The sequence below is a fragment of the Salvia splendens genome, chromosome 2 (assembly GCF_004379255.2).
Source record: "Salvia splendens isolate huo1 chromosome 2, SspV2, whole genome shotgun sequence".
Classification (NCBI taxonomy): Eukaryota; Viridiplantae; Streptophyta; class Magnoliopsida; order Lamiales; family Lamiaceae; genus Salvia; species Salvia splendens.
Window position 1 is genome coordinate 11,403,992 of NC_056033.1, and position 17,451 is coordinate 11,421,442.

The 17,451-nt window shown below is 36.4% G+C and overlaps 2 protein-coding genes across 2 annotated transcripts; one reads left to right on the top strand and one right to left on the bottom strand.

Annotated features, from left to right (window-relative positions):
• The first annotated feature begins 11,957 nt into the window (after window positions 1-11,957).
• LOC121760983 (methylthioribose kinase 1-like) lies at window positions 11,958-15,551 on the top strand. Its single transcript, XM_042156566.1, has 6 exons — window positions 11,958-12,247; window positions 12,985-13,294; window positions 13,693-13,867; window positions 13,970-14,171; window positions 14,758-14,972; window positions 15,194-15,551. Exons 1-6 carry the CDS (start codon window positions 12,062-12,064, stop codon window positions 15,363-15,365), a joined length of 1,260 nt encoding a protein of 419 aa, XP_042012500.1. The 5' UTR covers window positions 11,958-12,061; the 3' UTR covers window positions 15,366-15,551.
• A 275-nt stretch (window positions 15,552-15,826) lies between these two features.
• On the bottom strand, window positions 15,827-16,567 carry LOC121773686. The gene is made up of 2 exons (XM_042170593.1): window positions 16,322-16,567; window positions 15,827-16,168 (listed from the first exon to the last, which is right to left on the bottom strand). Exons 1-2 carry the CDS (start codon window positions 16,565-16,567, stop codon window positions 15,827-15,829), a joined length of 588 nt encoding a protein of 195 aa, XP_042026527.1.
• Window positions 16,568-17,451: the final 884 nt, after the last annotated feature.

Genomic DNA, 17,451 nt, shown 5'->3' on the forward strand with positions numbered 1-17,451 from the left:
ATTTTTGTTCTTTTAACATTTTTTGGTTTATTTATTTTTCTCATACTCATTTAAATTCTCTCTCATTTCCATTTTTTTCTCGACCTCTTATTTCATTTTATGTTTTTTCAAAAATTTTATTTTCTCATATTTCTGTAAGTTTAGAGCATCAGCAATGTCGTCCGTCCCAGCAGAATTCCGACCGGCGTGCCGGAATTCCGCGGCGGACGTCCGCCATTGTGCATGGTAGCCACGGATACGGAATTCCGCCGAGGACACCGCAGTTCCGCGGCGTTTATTCGGAATTCCGTCGCGACGCCGCGCGGACTCCATTGCATTGACTCCCACGGACGTCCGCGCGAAATTCCCGTTTATTGCATTAAATGCTTTTTTTATGTTTAGTAATTATGTATTTTTTTTATAATGAAGTATGTTCTTTTTTAAATAAATTGATTGCATTTTCTCCGTATTCGTGTCGACTATTTAATTCCGTAAATTTCTTACTTCCGGAAATTGTTTAATTTGTGAATTTGTGTATTTTTTTAATTGTGAGAAGTCCTTGGGGATGTCCACCACTGTGCAATGGGAATTCCTTATGACGTAACAGTGCAGTGGGAAGTCCATATGACGTGGCAGGAGGTATTTTTGGGAATTTCACGAAGAATTCCGCCGGAAATTTCGCGCCACTGCTGATGCTCTTAGGCCAATCGCTCAAATGAAGCAAAGGTGGTTAATTATGATCCACTGAGAAATCAAATAAGGGCAACAACATGAATTGAGTAAATGGTTACCGGAGCGGATCACCTATATCCTTTCCTAAAACATTTCCTAAAACACACTGGCAATAAAATAAAATAATCTTATAAACATGGGTCTATTACACATCTTGGTGAGTGTGTTTTTAGAAATATTTTAGGAAAAAACATAGGTGATCCGCTCCGAAATATTACTCCCTCCGTCCCATAATAATTGTCACTCTTATTGTAGGCACGGGTTTTAAGAAATGTAAAGAAAAGTTCGTTAGAAAATTTAGTGGAATGTAGGATCCACTTTTTATATTGATTTTATAATAAAATGTGAGTAAAGTGCGTTAATAGAATGTGAGATCTACTTACTATTTATGGTAAAAATGAAGTGTGACAATTATTATGGGACGGGGAATAAGTTTTAGTCTTTGAAATCGCTGAATGATGCTAATAAGTCAGTTATGACATACTATTATATTTGAAGTTCTTGATGTGCGGACCTTATAAATGGTATACTAGATTTTCTAATACCCCACTAAATAATTGACAAATACTAGATCTCAATTTATGGTAAAAAAAAGTTATTTCTAAAAAAACTCCTTCCCTTTCTCACTACCACGTCGCCTTGATGAAAATAGTTTTGTTATTTCATGTACCCTCTCTATTATATTTAATCGAAATAGTTACGTTAACTTTTGTTTAAAAAATATTAGGTCAAATTTTAGCTTACTTCAAAATATTTATATAAAACAGATTATACTTTTACTGTGTCTTCTTATATTGCTTATAACATCATAATCCAAAATTAAAACCAAATCTACACCCTTAGGAGCCGTTTGGTAGCTTTATTTGTGCATTTGGTAGCTATGTTAACAATCTACGTAGCCCGTGTTTGGTATCCGGACCATACAAAGCCCACTAAAAAGTCTATGTTTCAATCACATTTGTAACTATCCATTTGTCTATGTTACATATCTAATATACCTAGTTAATTTTAGTAAAATACGATTTTACCCATCCATTTTTAGTTAAAAATAATAATTTTTATAAAATTACAAATAAAATTATTGGAATAACTAGAAGTTAACAAAAGCGTACTTAAAATAATGAAAATGATTAAAACAATTTACCTAACATATCACAAATTTTAAAATATTAAAATTTCTATATTAGTCTAAACAATATACTCCCTCCGTCCCCAAAGAATATGCACTTTGGGGATGATACGAGTTTTAATGTAAAATTGGTAAAGTAAGATAGAGGTAGAGAGAAAAAGTAATTAAAGTATTGATAGTGGATAATGAGTTTCACTTCATTAGAGAGAAGAGACTTTCTAAAATTAGAAAGTGCATATTCTTGTGGGACGGACTAAAAATGAAATAGTGCATATTCTTGTGGGACGGAAGGAGTATTATATAAAGTTGTGTGACGTGTTTTCTTACCATGCCTTAAAAAAGATAATATAATATTAAATTGTAATATATATAATAATTATTTATATTATACTATAATATATTTAATTATATTTTCAACTCCACGAGTTCAGCTTTTTGGATCTGTCATTGGAGAGAGTGTGCCATAGAAGAGAGCAATTATTCTTCAAGGATAGTTTAGTCATTAGCTTAAATTAATGAGGATAGTTTTGACAATTATAATTTTATCCCTATTTGTAACTTGTTGTATCAAACACTTAAATAAGATAACCCATAATTATTTTAAGCTATCAAACACTCAATCAAGATAAATTAATTAATCGAAACTATGATAACTATCACAAATTGCATCATGTCTAGTCGAAACATGACATAGCTACCAAACGATGCCTTAGATTTTAAAATGAGTGGATGAGATTAAATCTTACTAATTTCAATAAATAGTAGACAAAATATCAACAAAATGATAAGATCGTCATTCTGTTATCATATCATAATTTTTGTGTTTTTTTATTTCAACATAGTGTATTACAAATATCAACATAGTAACATGAGAATCTCAACAAAAGTAACATAAAATATCAACACAGATTTATTGATATTTTACCTGCATTATATTGAAATTTTTTGATATATACGAAAGTTGAAATAAAAATCATCAAATTTCATCATCTGAACGTCATCGGAACATATGTAAATGAGATCTCGTTAGAATCCTTATAAAATTACCTTTAATTTTTTATATATTTTGATAAAAAAATAATTTAAATGAAGAGAGTTACACAAATTAACGTTTTAGGTTATTTTTTATAAGAGAGAACTGACATTAATACTCCTTAAAATTATTTAATGATTATTTAAATTTAAAATATAATACACTTGGCATTATATGAACCACTAGATCTCATAATCTAATGGTTAAAAGTTAGTCTTAATTTTGGATTGCTAATTAGTTAACAATGGATCACATCTCTACTTTTACCCCTACTTTTACGTATTCCAAAAAATATAAAAATCATAAAACTTTCTATTTTTAATTTTAGTGAAATTATTTAATTTTTTATATCCTAAAAGATGTCGATCTTATATAAAAGTATAATTAATTATAATTTGACAAAACTCGTTTTTAATATAGCTTTCAGCACAATACAAAATAATTATAAAATTTAAATAATTTTCATAAAAATAATTGCGATAATAGCTATATGAAAAATGAAATTTGCCAAATTCTAGTTAATTATATTTTTATATAAGACCTTAAGACGGTGTCAATTTATTAAATATAGATACTTTATATTAGAAAATAAAATATATTTTTATTGTCATTATTATTAACATAATTTTTATCAGTCTTTTATAATTATTAATATAAATTATAGTAATAATATAATAAAAGTAAAAGAGAGATAAATAGTACTCCCCGTCCAATATTACTCTTTTTCATTTTAGATCGTTAATTTGAGATTAAGTTTGTAGTGTAATTAAATTACTATTTTAAGTGTTATGAGAAATCACTTAATAATAAAATACTTAATTAACTCTAATATAAATATTATTAAATACTTAATTAACTCAAATATAAATAATATAAGTAGTTTGAGACAAGTTGAAATATAAAAGTATGAGTAACATGGAATAGAAAGAGTACTATAATAAAAGAGAGGAATATTTTTAAGAGAAATTATAGTGATAATAATGACACATATTTTAATAAATAAGTACTCCGTATTAAATGAAAAGAAATAGTGTTGGGATCGGATGGTCACTGAATTGCTCAAGGATTGAAGCTTAGTTACAAACGGCTAGTTTCCAAAAGTTAGTTGAAGTTAGTTGTGAATTGAACGGCCGAGATGAAGAGCAAGTAATGAAGTGATCCGAGCCGTGCAATGCATGTATAAAGAGAGGTTTCTGTTGCATGATCAGTTAAGAGAAACCGTGAGAGACAAGAGAAGAAAGAGATCGATCATCACGTCAAGATCCTTGAGAGTTCTTTGAGTGTATGGTTTATCATTCACATTGAGTTTTATGAGGGTTATCTTCTTTGTAATCATAGTTCCGCATGTATTGTTTTTCTTCCCATTGTAAAGCCAAGGAGTGAATGAGATTGAGAGTGCTTCCCGTGGATGTAGACTTTTTACGTTGAACCACGTAAACCCCGGTGTCATTGTTTTGTTTCTTGTTTGCTGCGCATTGATCATACAAACCAACAACTGGCGCCGCCTGTGGGAATCGAGTATGGCGATGGAGCGATATGAAACAGAGAAATTCAATGGAAGAAATGATTTCGCATTATGGCAGATCAAAATGAAAGCTCTACTCACCGCTCAAGGGCTGGATGATGCTCTGGAACCGCTCAAATCAGAGGACAAGCCGACTGTTAAGCAGCTTGAAGTTTTCAAGAAAGCTCGAAGTGCCATAATTCTGAATCTGGACGACAAAGTTATAAGAGAAGTCGCGAAGGAAGAATCTGCTGCGGGAATGTGGAAGAAACTGCAAGAGCTTTACATGACCAAGTCCCTAGCTAACATGTTATATCTAAAGCAATGCTTATACTCCTTTAGATTCACTGATGATAAAGGGATTTCGGATCAGCTCGACCATTTTAATAAAATTGTTGATGATCTTGAAAATGTGGATGCCAAATTGGAGGAGGAAGACAAGGCTATTGCCTTGCTAAATGCTCTCCCAAAATCTTTCGAGCATTTCAGAGACACCATGCTGTATGGCAGAGAAAAAGTGATCACTCTCTTGGAAGTTCAGTCAGCCTTGAAGTCCAAAGAATTGCAGAGAGCGGGTGGGGTTCAGGAGGGACCAGGGGATGTTTTGAACATCAAGAAGTTCAAGCCGAAAGGCAAGAACAAAGCTGGCAAACCCCAGTTCCAGAAGCAGAAAGATAAAGATGAAAAGAAAGAGTCCAGATCTTGTCACTATTGCAAAAAGCCTGGCCACTTGAAAAAGAATTGCTATTCTTGGAAGAGAAAGCAAGAAGAGGAGGCTCAGGCTCAAGGATCATCTGATGTCACCCAAGAGAAAGAAGACCTGCATGTTTTGAATGTGGCAGAGTCTGATATTGAGGGAAGTTGGATTGTTGATTCAGGATGTAGTTATCACATCTGCTCTCACAGGGAATGGTTTGAAGAGATCCAGCCGACTCAGGGATCAGTCATTTTAGGGAATGACTAGACTTGTGTTGTGAAGGGAATAGGAAAGATCAAGCTAAAGTTGAAAGATGGAGGGATAAGGATACTCACTGATGTGAGATTGATCCCAGACATCAGGAGAAACCTGATCTCTCTTGGGGTGCTGCAGTCAAAGGGATGTGGTTTTAGATCACATGGAGAGAACCTGGAAGTTTATAGAGGTTCTCAAATCATTTTGACAGCAGTGAGGCTCAGAAGCTTGTACTACCTGGATGCAAAAGCAGTCACTGGACAAACTTATTCAGTTCAGAAAGTGGAGATAGATTTGTGGGATAAAAGGCTAGGATATGTTGGCTTAAAGGGTATGAGAATGCTTGAAAAAGAGGGCCTGATACAATGTTCAGACATGGAAAGTTTCAAGAGCTGTGAAGACTGCATAATGGGTAAAGGCAAGAAACTGCCATTCCCAAAAGCAAAGCACATTTCCAAGGCACCGCTGGACTATGCCCATAGTGACCTATGGGCATAGTCCAGCTCAACCTCAGACAGTAGGTGGAGGAAGGTACTTTATGTCTATAATTGATGATTTTTCAAGGAAGCTATGGATATATGTGCTTAAAGAAAAATCAAAAGCTTTCAAGAATTTCAAGATTTGGCATGCTCTGGTGGAGAGGAAGAAATGAGTATCTCTCAAGTACTTAAGAACTGATAATGGACTTGAATATCTCTCAGCTGAGTTTGATAGTTTCTGCAAAGAAAGAGGAATTCAAAGGCACAAGACTATTCCAAGAAATCCCCAACAGAATGGAATTGCAGAGAGAATGAATAGGACAATAATGGAGAGGGTCAGGTGCATGTTCTTGACTTCTTCAGCTCCTAAGAAGTTTTGGGGAGAGGCTGTGATGACAGCTTCTAAAGTCATCAATAAATGTCCATCATCTGCAATAGGCTTTGAAATTCCAGACAAGAGATAGATCATATAACTTGGCTAGAGACATGCCTAGAAGAGCAACAAAACTTCCAGAAAAGTACAATGATTATGAGATACTTTTCTATGCCCTATGTGTTCCAGAGGCAGTATTATATGATGAGCCTGCAAACTTTCAAGAGGCCATGAGAAGCTCTGAGAAAATACAGTGGATGAAGGCCATGAAAGAAGAGATAGATTCATTGCTGAAGAATAGAACTTGGATATTGGTTGATAGATCAGTGTTGCAAAAAGCTGTGGGATCAAAGTGGATCTTCAAAAAGAAAGTTGAGATGCCTCAAGAGGGAGAAATTAGATTCAAAGCCAGGCTTGTGGCAAAGGGATACACTCATGAAGAAGGAGTAGACTACAATGAAGTGTTCTCCAAGGTTGTCAAGCATTGTTCTATCACAATCATGTTGGCTGTTGTTACTCAACTGAACTGGGAATTGCATCAGCTAGATGTAAAAACAGCTTTTCTAAATGGGGATTTGGAGGAAACAATCTTCATGGAGCAGCCAGAGGGTTTTGTGATTGAGGGTCATGAAGACAAAGTTTGTTTGCTGAAAAAGAGTATATATGGACTAAAGCAAAGCAGCAGGCAATGGTATAAGAAGTTTGATTCTCACTTAGCAGAAATTGGCTTTCACAAATCTGCATATGATGACTGTGTGTATGCAAGAAATAGAGATGGAAGAAAAGCTGCTTATCTGGTGCTATACGTAGATGATATGCTTGTGGCAGCTGAGAACTTGACAGAGGTTCAAGCTATAAAAAATGAGCTAATGCAGAGTTTTGAGATGAAAGATCTTGATGAAGCAAAGAGGATCTTGGGCATGGACATCTGCAGAGACAGAAACATTGGTGAACTTTGGCTAAATCAAAGTGATTACATTCAGAGAGTAGTGAGCAGGTTTAAGATGCAAGATTCTGATGAAAAAGCAGTTCCCATGCCTCAACATTTCAAGCTTTCAAAAGAACAAGTCCCAAAGTCCCATGAGGAGAGTGCTGAAATGGATGCTATTCCATATTCAAATATTGTGGGGAGCATCATGTACAACATGATCTGTACAAGACCTGATGTATCTCATGCAATCAGTGTCACCAGCAGATTCATGAAGGAGCATGGGAAAGAGCATTGGCTGGTATTAAAGTGGATTTTGAAGTACATGAATGGCTCTAAAAACATAGGGATAATGTACAAAAGGAAGAAAGTGAAGATGGAAGAACCACTGATGGGATATTTTGATTCAGACTATGCATCGGATGTAGATACAAGAAAGTCTCAGACTGGATACATCTTCAACTTATTTGGCTTGGAAATCATCTCTGCAGTCAGTGGTTGCTTTGTCAACCACCGAGGCTGAATATATTACCTTGACCAAAGCAATAAAAGAAGCAGTTTGGTTGAGAGGCATAATTGAAGACTTTGGTGTGAAGCAGAAATCAGTGGCTATTTTCTGTGATAGCAATAGTGCTATCTGCCTAGCTAAGCATCAGATTCATCATGAAAGGACTAAACACAGACATCAGGCTTCACTTCATCAGGGATATCATTGATAGAGGAGAAGTCAGGGTGGAGAAAGTGAGGACTGAAGATAATGTTGCGGATGTTCTTACTAAGCCACTGCCAGTTGCAAAATTCAGACATTGTCTGAAGCTGGTCAGTGTGGTTTCAACTTAAGGTGGAGTAAGGGAAATGGAAGACACTCTTGGTCAATTCAATGCCCAAGGTGGAGATTGTTGGGATCGGATGGTCACTGAATTGCTCAAGGATTGAAGCTCAGTTACAAACGACTAGTTTCCAAGAGTTAGTTGAAGTTAGTGGTGAATTGAACGTCTGAGATGAAGAGCAAGTAATGAAGTGATTCGAGCCGTGCAATGCATGTATAAAGAGAGGTTTCTGTTGCATGATCAGTTAAGAGAAACCGTGAGAGACAAGAGAAGAAAGAGATCGATCATCACGTGAAGATCCTTGAGAGTTCTTTGAGTGTATGGTTTATCATTCACATTGTGTTTTGTGAGGGTTATCTTCTTTGTAATCATAGTTCCGCATGTTTTGTTCTTCTTCCCATTGTAAAGCCAAGGAGTGAATGAGATTGAGAGTGCTTCCCGTGGATGTAGACTTTTTACGTCGAACCACGTAAACCCCGGTGTCATTGTTTCGTTTCTTGTGTTGCTGCGCATTGATCATACAAACCAACAAATAGTATAAGAAAAACTGAGAGAAATAAATAAGCATTTAACTACAAACAATAACTTGAAAAGTAGCAGGTGAGAGTAAAATGGAAATAAAGTTGTCACGCCCGCATTTTCTAAGGATAGAAAACACGGTTGATCGCGACTAGGGGATGATTAAAGAAGCGGGGTAGAAAGGGGAAAACAACACAACTCGACCATAGCTCGAAACAAATGGGAATAGCTCGAATAAAATCAGAGTATCTCAACAATCAACAACTCAAAAATGAATATTATCTCAGCGATACAAGAACTCAAAAGAAGGACAACTACTTAGCGGAAACATTTGAGAGAAGGAATATGCCACGTGTGAAGACATGACATATTCTACACACTTCAATTTCTTCAACGGTCCTGCTCAACACCCGCCGCACCCGTCACACTCAACCTGCATATTTTTAAAAAGAAATGCAAGGCTGAGTACTTGATGCACTCGGTGGACTCATGCCGAAAACATTTTATAAAAAGTATTTATCATGCCACCATTGAGTGACCTTGGGTTTTAACTTTGAAAATGCCCGAGACACTAAAATCATTTCCATCATAAAACTCGTGACTACAGTCATTTTCCCATAGATGTCTACCATATCTGATCCATTGATGACAAGGAACGTGGCCACATTCCAAGTCACTAGACCGGCCGACCAAAAAGACGGCTCACGATCTCCATAGGTGTACACTAGCCTGAATAGGGACTCACTCCCTAGACAGACCCGAATTCGATTATCCATTGATGGCAAAAGCCACATCAGATAGGTTCCATAGATAAAACAAAACACGATATGACAAATATTCATATTATTTTCACATAAAAATATACTTAGGACATAGTCCTTATTTAAAAAGAAAGCCCACCTCAAGTTCTTAATCCGAAATTATTTCATTTCCCTTGATATCACGTCTCGCTCGCAAGGAATCACCTTTAGCATTTAAATAACACATAAATCAACACAATGAATCAAGTAAATAAATAAGATGTATGCACCCTAATTAAAATCATTTATCTCGTTTCTCGGTTTTCAATTATTCGGCGATCGTCCAAAGTTCCTCCGTTGGCTCGTCGTATTTTCCATCATGATATCGAAACATATTCGCAAAAATTAGAAAAGTGCATAATTAAATTATCGCGACCATTTCCCTTTGAAAATATATTTATTTTGGACTTAGGATAAAGATTATTCATCCTTCGAAATATTCTGGGATTAATTAAATAAATCATCACGATTAATTATCGGCAAAAAACTTAATTATTCCCCCACCTTATATCTCCAATTTAATTATGAAGCCCCAAACAAAATAAAAGAGCCCAAACAAAACATCCAATTTTAATTAATGAGGCCCAATTCTTTTAAAAACCAAAGGCCCAATATACACCCACATTCATCTTCCTCTCTTCTTTCTCTCAAACCAACGTCTAGAATTTCTCCCAACCCGTCGCTCCTCCAAACTCCTCACGACGCCGGCCGCTGCTCGCCGGGAAGACCTCTCTCTCGTAAGTCATGTCGATCGGTGCATCAGGCAGAGCGACTGCACGCCGTCCTTATCCACGACGACAACCTCGCTGGGGAAGAGTTGCTGCCGTCGCGTCCTCAGGCGCCGGGAGACGCTGTTGTCACCGCCCCCTTAGTTCGCAGCTCCTTCGTCGGTCAGAACGCAGCGTCGTTGCTGTTATAGTGCAGTCGACGTCGCATCGCCGCTGCTTTCTCCTTCCGCCTCTCCATCTTTTCTCTCCGCCGTCGTGCTGCTGTCCGATTGTGGTGCAGGATCGATACCGCCGACGTATTTCTCTCTCTGTTCGCTCCGTCATCATCGTCGTCGTCGTCTCACCCTCAAACTCCCGATGTCTCTGTCTCTCGCCGTCCTCCGGTTTTCGTTCTTTTCTCTCTCGCATTGCAGCGCCGTCGTGAGTCACGGTTGCTGTTGCGACAGCCCATCGCCACTGCCGGGATCCCGCTGCTGTTGTACAGCCCCGTGCTGTCCGTCGTCTTTCCTCTGCGAAGTCATCGCCATAACTAAATAAGCTTCGCATCCTCGCCCGGCTACTGCCGCTGTTCGGAAATTTTCATGGGCAGCAATTCCGTCAAAGACTTATTCTTCTTCCCCTCCCAAACTCTCTCTTTCTCCTCTACTTCTCATTTTCTTGGTATTGAATTTATGTGTAGAAAGATTGTAGGATTGATTGGATATATATAGGCAAAACTGATAGATATTGATGGATTTGGTGGTTGGAGAGATTTTAGGAAGTGGAGATATGGGGAAATCGTTTGGTGATAGGGTTTGGAGAAATATATTTGACCAAGTAGTTGACTATAAATTTGGAATAAATAATTGATTTTTTTTGGGCTTCTCAAAATTGGTCCCATCTAAAAGAAATAAAATGGGTATAAAAAGTTGGGGTGTTACAAAATTAAAGAAATAATGTTGAGTTAGAATTATAAAGAATCCATTTTGTATTTGTGATTTAAGAAATGTTATAGGAAGTGTAGTGATATTTTGTGCCTTACTATTCAACGCCCAAAGTCATGGAATTCAAATTCCTATCAAATAAAACTCTAGATGTCTGATAATATAAAAAAATAATCTTTCTAATCCAGGTGATGATATACTCCTAATCTCATAGTGATTTATATTGATTTTATGAAACAAAAACTTGCACAAAAAGATACATTATTTTTCTAGTCAAACATTGAAATTCAAATCGTGGAAATTATTGGCATTAAAATGTCATTTGAGTTGATTGACACTAGGTTTGTATGGAAATATGGAATTGTCAATGAAATACAGTCGCTAAAGATATTCTCTCTCCACTCTTGTCATCGCTCGCATGATCTTATTAACCTGAGTCATTTGTATTTTTTACCTTCTATTTTAACTATTAATGAGGATCACTTATGCTGTTTCATACTTACACACAAACATGAGTGATAGACTTCATCATCACTTATCATGTTTGTGTGTATGTAGTAGAAGATGGAGTAGGAAATGACATAAAGTGATCTTAAGTGTTTAAGTATTATGCTCACATAGAAACTACAAATATTTTAGAGAAGGTCATCTAATCTCTACCTATCTTAAGTGTTTTAAGTATTATGTTCACGTAGAAACTACAAATACATCATTCATTGATTTTAGAGAAGGTCATCTAATCTCATAGTGATTTATAATGACTTTATGAAACAACACTTGCATAAAAAGATGCACTATTTTTACAGTCAACTTTGAAGGAAATTATTGGCATTAAAATGTTATTTTTAATTTAACTAAAATTTTAATTATATATTATTTTCAGTATATTTCTTAAAATTACGTCTCAAATTAAACAGTATAAATTCAGTAGGGGTAAAAGAATGAAGAGTTATTCGGTTCAAATTTCCCATCACGAGAGTAAAATCCGAAAGTAACCGAGCGTGTTCCGATTGGTCGAGCCATGGAATATCATTCATCCCATTATACCCTTTTCCCTAACTCACGCCATTAATATAATAATTTCCTCTGGCGTTAGTCATGCCTTTATCCACGCCACTATAAAACTCCGGCAGCCCCTCCGCCACCTTCAACATGGCTTCCGACGGATTTCAACCCCTCACCGAGCAGTTACTGCTGGAGTACTTGAAGGTCACTCCACCTCTCGCCGCCAAGCTAGGCAACGACTTGGATAAGCTTGAAATCAAGGAGGTCGGCGATGGAAATCTCAACTTCGTCTATATTGTTAGTGGACCCTCGGGATCTATCGTCATCAAGCAGGTACGAATGATAAACGATTTTCTTTCTTAAATATATACACTTCAAATTTGCTAATTTGCTTGGAAATAGACTCCTGGCTTCTTGTTAGGTCTTTGCCACTTCTCATATTCCACCATGTTGACTTCCTATTTTCCTATCCGACCATATAAATTCTTCATTAACTTAGAAATCATCGTTATTGAGGTGTTGATCTGTTCTATAATCAGTCAAGAGTTGCTGAACTAGACCAAGCCAAAAACTCCTATGCAAGAACTAGTGAAATCAGAAGAATTTAACTAGTGATGGTGAGAAATGTGACAGTAATGAAAATACTGTCATCTCCTCTTTTGAGGTTTTAATATGATACTCTATTGGTGCACATTTTTTTAGGCATGGAATTTAAGAAATTGATATTTAAAGAGAGAGAAAATAAAATGGGAAAGAGAATACCAGAGGAGAGAGGAAAGTAGAAGACATACTAATAAAGTTTTTTTTTTGGCCAAAAAAGGGAAATTACTTGGTTAACTTGGGACAAGAACAAGTAACTTGGGACAACACATTCACTATATTTAGCTCATTATTGTTAGGATTTGCATAAACAATGCGACTGAAATGTGCTGAGGCCAAGTTGATCTCATGCTCTTAGTTAAAAAATTATTAGTCCTCTTTATCTTTTTCAAACGTCCTAGATAATACCCGTGTCTTTGTAAGAGACTGTTGATTGTTTCTGTTGTTTAACTGGTGGTAAAACCCTGCAGGCTCTTCCATACATTCGTTGTATAGGGGAATCATGGCCAATGACAAAAGAACGTGCCTATTTTGAAGCATCAGTTTTGCAAGAACATGGTGGCTTGTGTCCAAATCATGTTCCTGAGGTTTACCACTTTGACAGGAAAATGTGTTTGATTGGCATGCGTTACATTGAACCACCTCACATTATCTTAAGAAAAGGACTGATAGCTGGGATGGAGTATCCGTTGCTTGCGGACCATCTGTCAGAATATATGTCAAGGACACTTTTTTATACCTCCCTACTGTATCGGACCACAACTGATCACAAAAGTGCTGGTAAGGAATTGTTTCTACTGTGATCCCAATTTAAAAGGTGTTTTTATAACATTTTTACCTTGAAGTATCAGTATTTCATAAACATAAAGAGTTGCAATGTTTCTTGCACTTTAAGTCTATATCCTTTCGTGAATGTTTACTGCAGCCGCATAGTTAATCTGAACCCATTTTCCTTTAGTTAATAATTCATACTCCTATTTGGTTTTGAGCGTCAGCACCCTTTAGGAGTCAGGATAGCAAACAAATATTAATGAAAATTTTTCCTGCTAGTCTTTTTTAGTGTGATTTCATAAATTAAGAATTTAAGATAGAAACTGTTATCATGTCCTGGTAAGTCAATCTTAATCCTTCTGAAATGCCTTTCTGCATATTCTAACTGAATTTTTGCTATTTTGCAGTTGCTAAATTTTGTGGAAATGTGGAGTTATGCAGACTTACTGAACAAGTTGTGTTTTCTGACCCGTACAAAGTTTCTGAATATAACCGTTGGACGACTCCTTACCTTGATGCTGATGCTGAGGCAGTTCGGGAGGATAACATTTTGAAACTTGAAGTTGCTGAGCTGAAATCCAAGTAAAATTCAGTGCTGACCTATTTTTTTGTTATGTTTCTCACTTATTTCTACAGTTTTCACGTGATACTGTTCTTACAATATTTTGCTATCTTGTAACTCAGATTCTGTGAGAGGTCCCAAGCTCTTTTACATGGTGATCTCCATACTGGTTCAATCATGGTTACTCCTGGTTCAACTCAAGTGATAGATCCTGAATTTGGTTTCTATGGGCCAATGGGATTTGACATTGGAGCTTTTATTGGAAACCTGATTTTAGCTTATTTTTCACAAGATGGACATTCAGAAAAGGAGGGAGATCGTAGAGTATATACTGCCCTTACATTTACTTACACTTGCACAAGTCCAGTGATACAATTGTTACTCCATTTATTTCTCGTCTTAGTTCCGGTCGTCACTATATATGCCCGATCATCTTATTTTTTTCCTCGTTTCTTAGGATCTTTTTTGTCATTCTTTTATTGTGTAGTCCGTTAAATGTTGATTTCCAATCCCTTAATGTCAGTTGCAACATTTGTGAGGTCATATCGGGAAACATTTCCCTCTCTTTGTTTAGTTAGTTGCAACTACTTGAGCTAAACCATGCCTCATTAGTTAGTCAATACTATAAGACCATGCCTCATTAGTTAGTCAATACTATAAGTCTTGATGTAATTAGGAAACTTTTCCCTCTCTTTGTTTGTTTATGCCTTGTTCACTTTCACATGTTATCCATGTGGTTAAGGCTTTTCAGTTTGTTTGTTCATTAGAGGGCTGTGTTAATAGAACATATTCCTCATTTGAATGTAAACACAAGCAAACTTATCCTTTTAAGCTACCTGTCTATTCAACCTTTTCGGAGATTTACTTGTTTTTTATTTTAATTTGTTGACATATTTTCATTTCCTATCAGTCATATAAGAAGTGGATCTTGAAGACAATATTGGATACTTGGAACCTCTTCCACACAAAGTTCACTGCTCTTTGGGATAAACACAAGGATGGTTCTGGTGAGGCTTATCTTCCAGCAATTTATAACAATCCAGAACTCCAGTTGCTAGTAAAGCAAAAATATATGGATGATCTTTTCCACGATACTCTCGGATTTGGTGCTGCTAAAATGATAAGGTTAGATGATGCCTTTATCCTTATGCGGTTTATGATCTGATTTCCTTTTACTGTTCCCATGATAGTCCACCAGTTCTTCCAATCCAGCTTCATCTGATGTCTCAGCAGTGGTTGATGGAGAAATCCAGTTTTACTTTTTACTGATTATCCTTACATTTGTATGAAAAAGAAATGAAAGTCAATCATGTCTGAATGACACATACTCTCTGGTTAATTGGTAGGCGAATTGTTGGCGTGGCTCATGTTGAAGATTTTGAATCAATTAAAGAGGCTGACAAGCGTGCCGAATGCGAGCGCAAAGCTCTTAACTTTGCTAAGAACCTTCTGAAGGAAAGGAGAAACTTCCACAAAATAAATGAAGTTGTTTCTGCAATTGAGGATTTCGATGCATGAGATATCTGTTCAAGTAAACTAATTAAGCTTTCAGTTTTTTGAGTATTTTCTGAGATAATTATAGTTTCGTGCGAATATTTAGGATGGCTTATAATGCAATGTAATGTATATCGTAATGTTTTACTTTGCTTATAACTACCTGTCCAGACAAAGGTGTGAAAATAAACAAGTTCAAGTTTCTACTTATTTCTTCTATTCGGGGCAATTCTTCTCTAAATTGTTTCGTAAATTACCTTGCTTGTGCTTGTACTTTGGTCTCTACTTTATGATATGATAGTTTCACTTGTAGGTTGCCATTTGTTTGTGATAGAGACTGAACTGTGTAGACCTTTATACCTCCTGAGACCTTTTATTCTATTCATATCCATAATTGGGGGAAACATTTGTTGAAACAACACTTTCTTACATCTTTATTTAATACTTACTAGAATCTAACACTCGTACGAAGCTGGATATTTCCATCAGTACTTCAAACCTTGAAACATATCAACAGACGCTTCTTGAGGTTGGTTCCCATACTTGGCTTTGTACTCTCTCCAAAGCTGATCCACAGGTTTCCCCAGCAACTCCACCCAATACTTATTGCTGTATGTGTATTGCATCTTCAGGTTTAGTTTTGCAGTGAAATCTTTCAGCAAACTGTCACAATACTCCAAAAACTTTTCTGTACCATAGCCTTCGTCCCACCTCTTGCCAGCACCGGGTTTAGTATAAGTCGCCTGATCGTAGATGCCCGACTTGACCATGACATAATCTGCAGTCCCCTCCGTCAGCCCTCCTGGGGCTCCAAAGTTACCGTGCCACTAGAACACATGAGTCATCTCATGATACATTAAAGAAGTGAACAGCCGCTTTGAAACTGACCTAGGTCGGTATATTTGGTCCAGTGCCGAGGCACTTATGTTAATGTTGTCACCGTTTTTGTATGCATAACCTGGGAATTCGGAGATGTATACATTCACAACAGGCACATACGTTCTCTGCTCAGACCTAGTTTCTTCAAAGACTTTATAAATGAATTCGTTGATAACTGGCATGATTGTTAAAGCGAAATTAACACCAATTTCTTGGTCAAACAACCGGCCTCCAGGAGTGTTGGGCACGGTGTTCGTCACCACGTATTGGACTGCGTGAGTGTTCTGTACTAGGCGTGCTAGAAGAAGAGAAACAGGGATGAGGAAAATGCAGATGCTTCTATCCATGATTGATGATTATCAAGACTAATTCTATTTCAATGTGTTCATTGCACGGTTTGCATATATAGGCAGAAACTATCTGACCGATTAAATTTGGTAGAATGCATTGTGTTATTATCATTTCCAAAATATCTACATTGAGGTGGTAAGAAATTGTAGAGGGGAAAATGTATTTTCTATTGTTGTTAGCTACTTTGCTGATGGGAAAATGCATTTACTAAATAAGAATATATACTGTTGTTATCGAATATTGTTGTTTGTTGAAATCAATAACTATGTCCTTCCAATAATGATGGGAAGTTGTCTTAAAAGGCATTCTTATTCTCTGGAATAGATTTTGTGTCATGTTATTATGTCGTATCAAAAATTGATAGCTCTAATTGAGATCAAGGAATTGAAAACTCAAACCGACTAGTAAACTGAACGAGAGGGCATTTTAGTAGTGCATATTTTCAAAATTAGTATAACAGAAGTATAATCTCTACCCCAAATCATATGATATGTGCAGCAGAGTAACAAGGAGAATTTGATAAACAAACATAGCTTTTGAATAGGCATATATATACATAGATTCCTCAACTTCTGTTGCAATTTTGAGATGTATATACTGGCTGAAAAGCTTCTTAAAGTCATTATTGGATTCAACTTCAACCTGTTCATCAGACTCCTCTCCTTTCACAAATTATGCTCCTTGCTCATGGACAATAATGCGAAACACATTTCTATGTCTCAAAAGAAATCTATCAAGTAAAAATGGAGCTAACCTGAGAACACCCTTAGTATTGTTGGTATGAATTTCAAAATTCTGTGCTCCCATAACTCTCTCTGAGTCAGAGACACCCTGCCCTGCATTAGCATTATCCTCGCTTCTTAATTAGCTCATCCTTCAC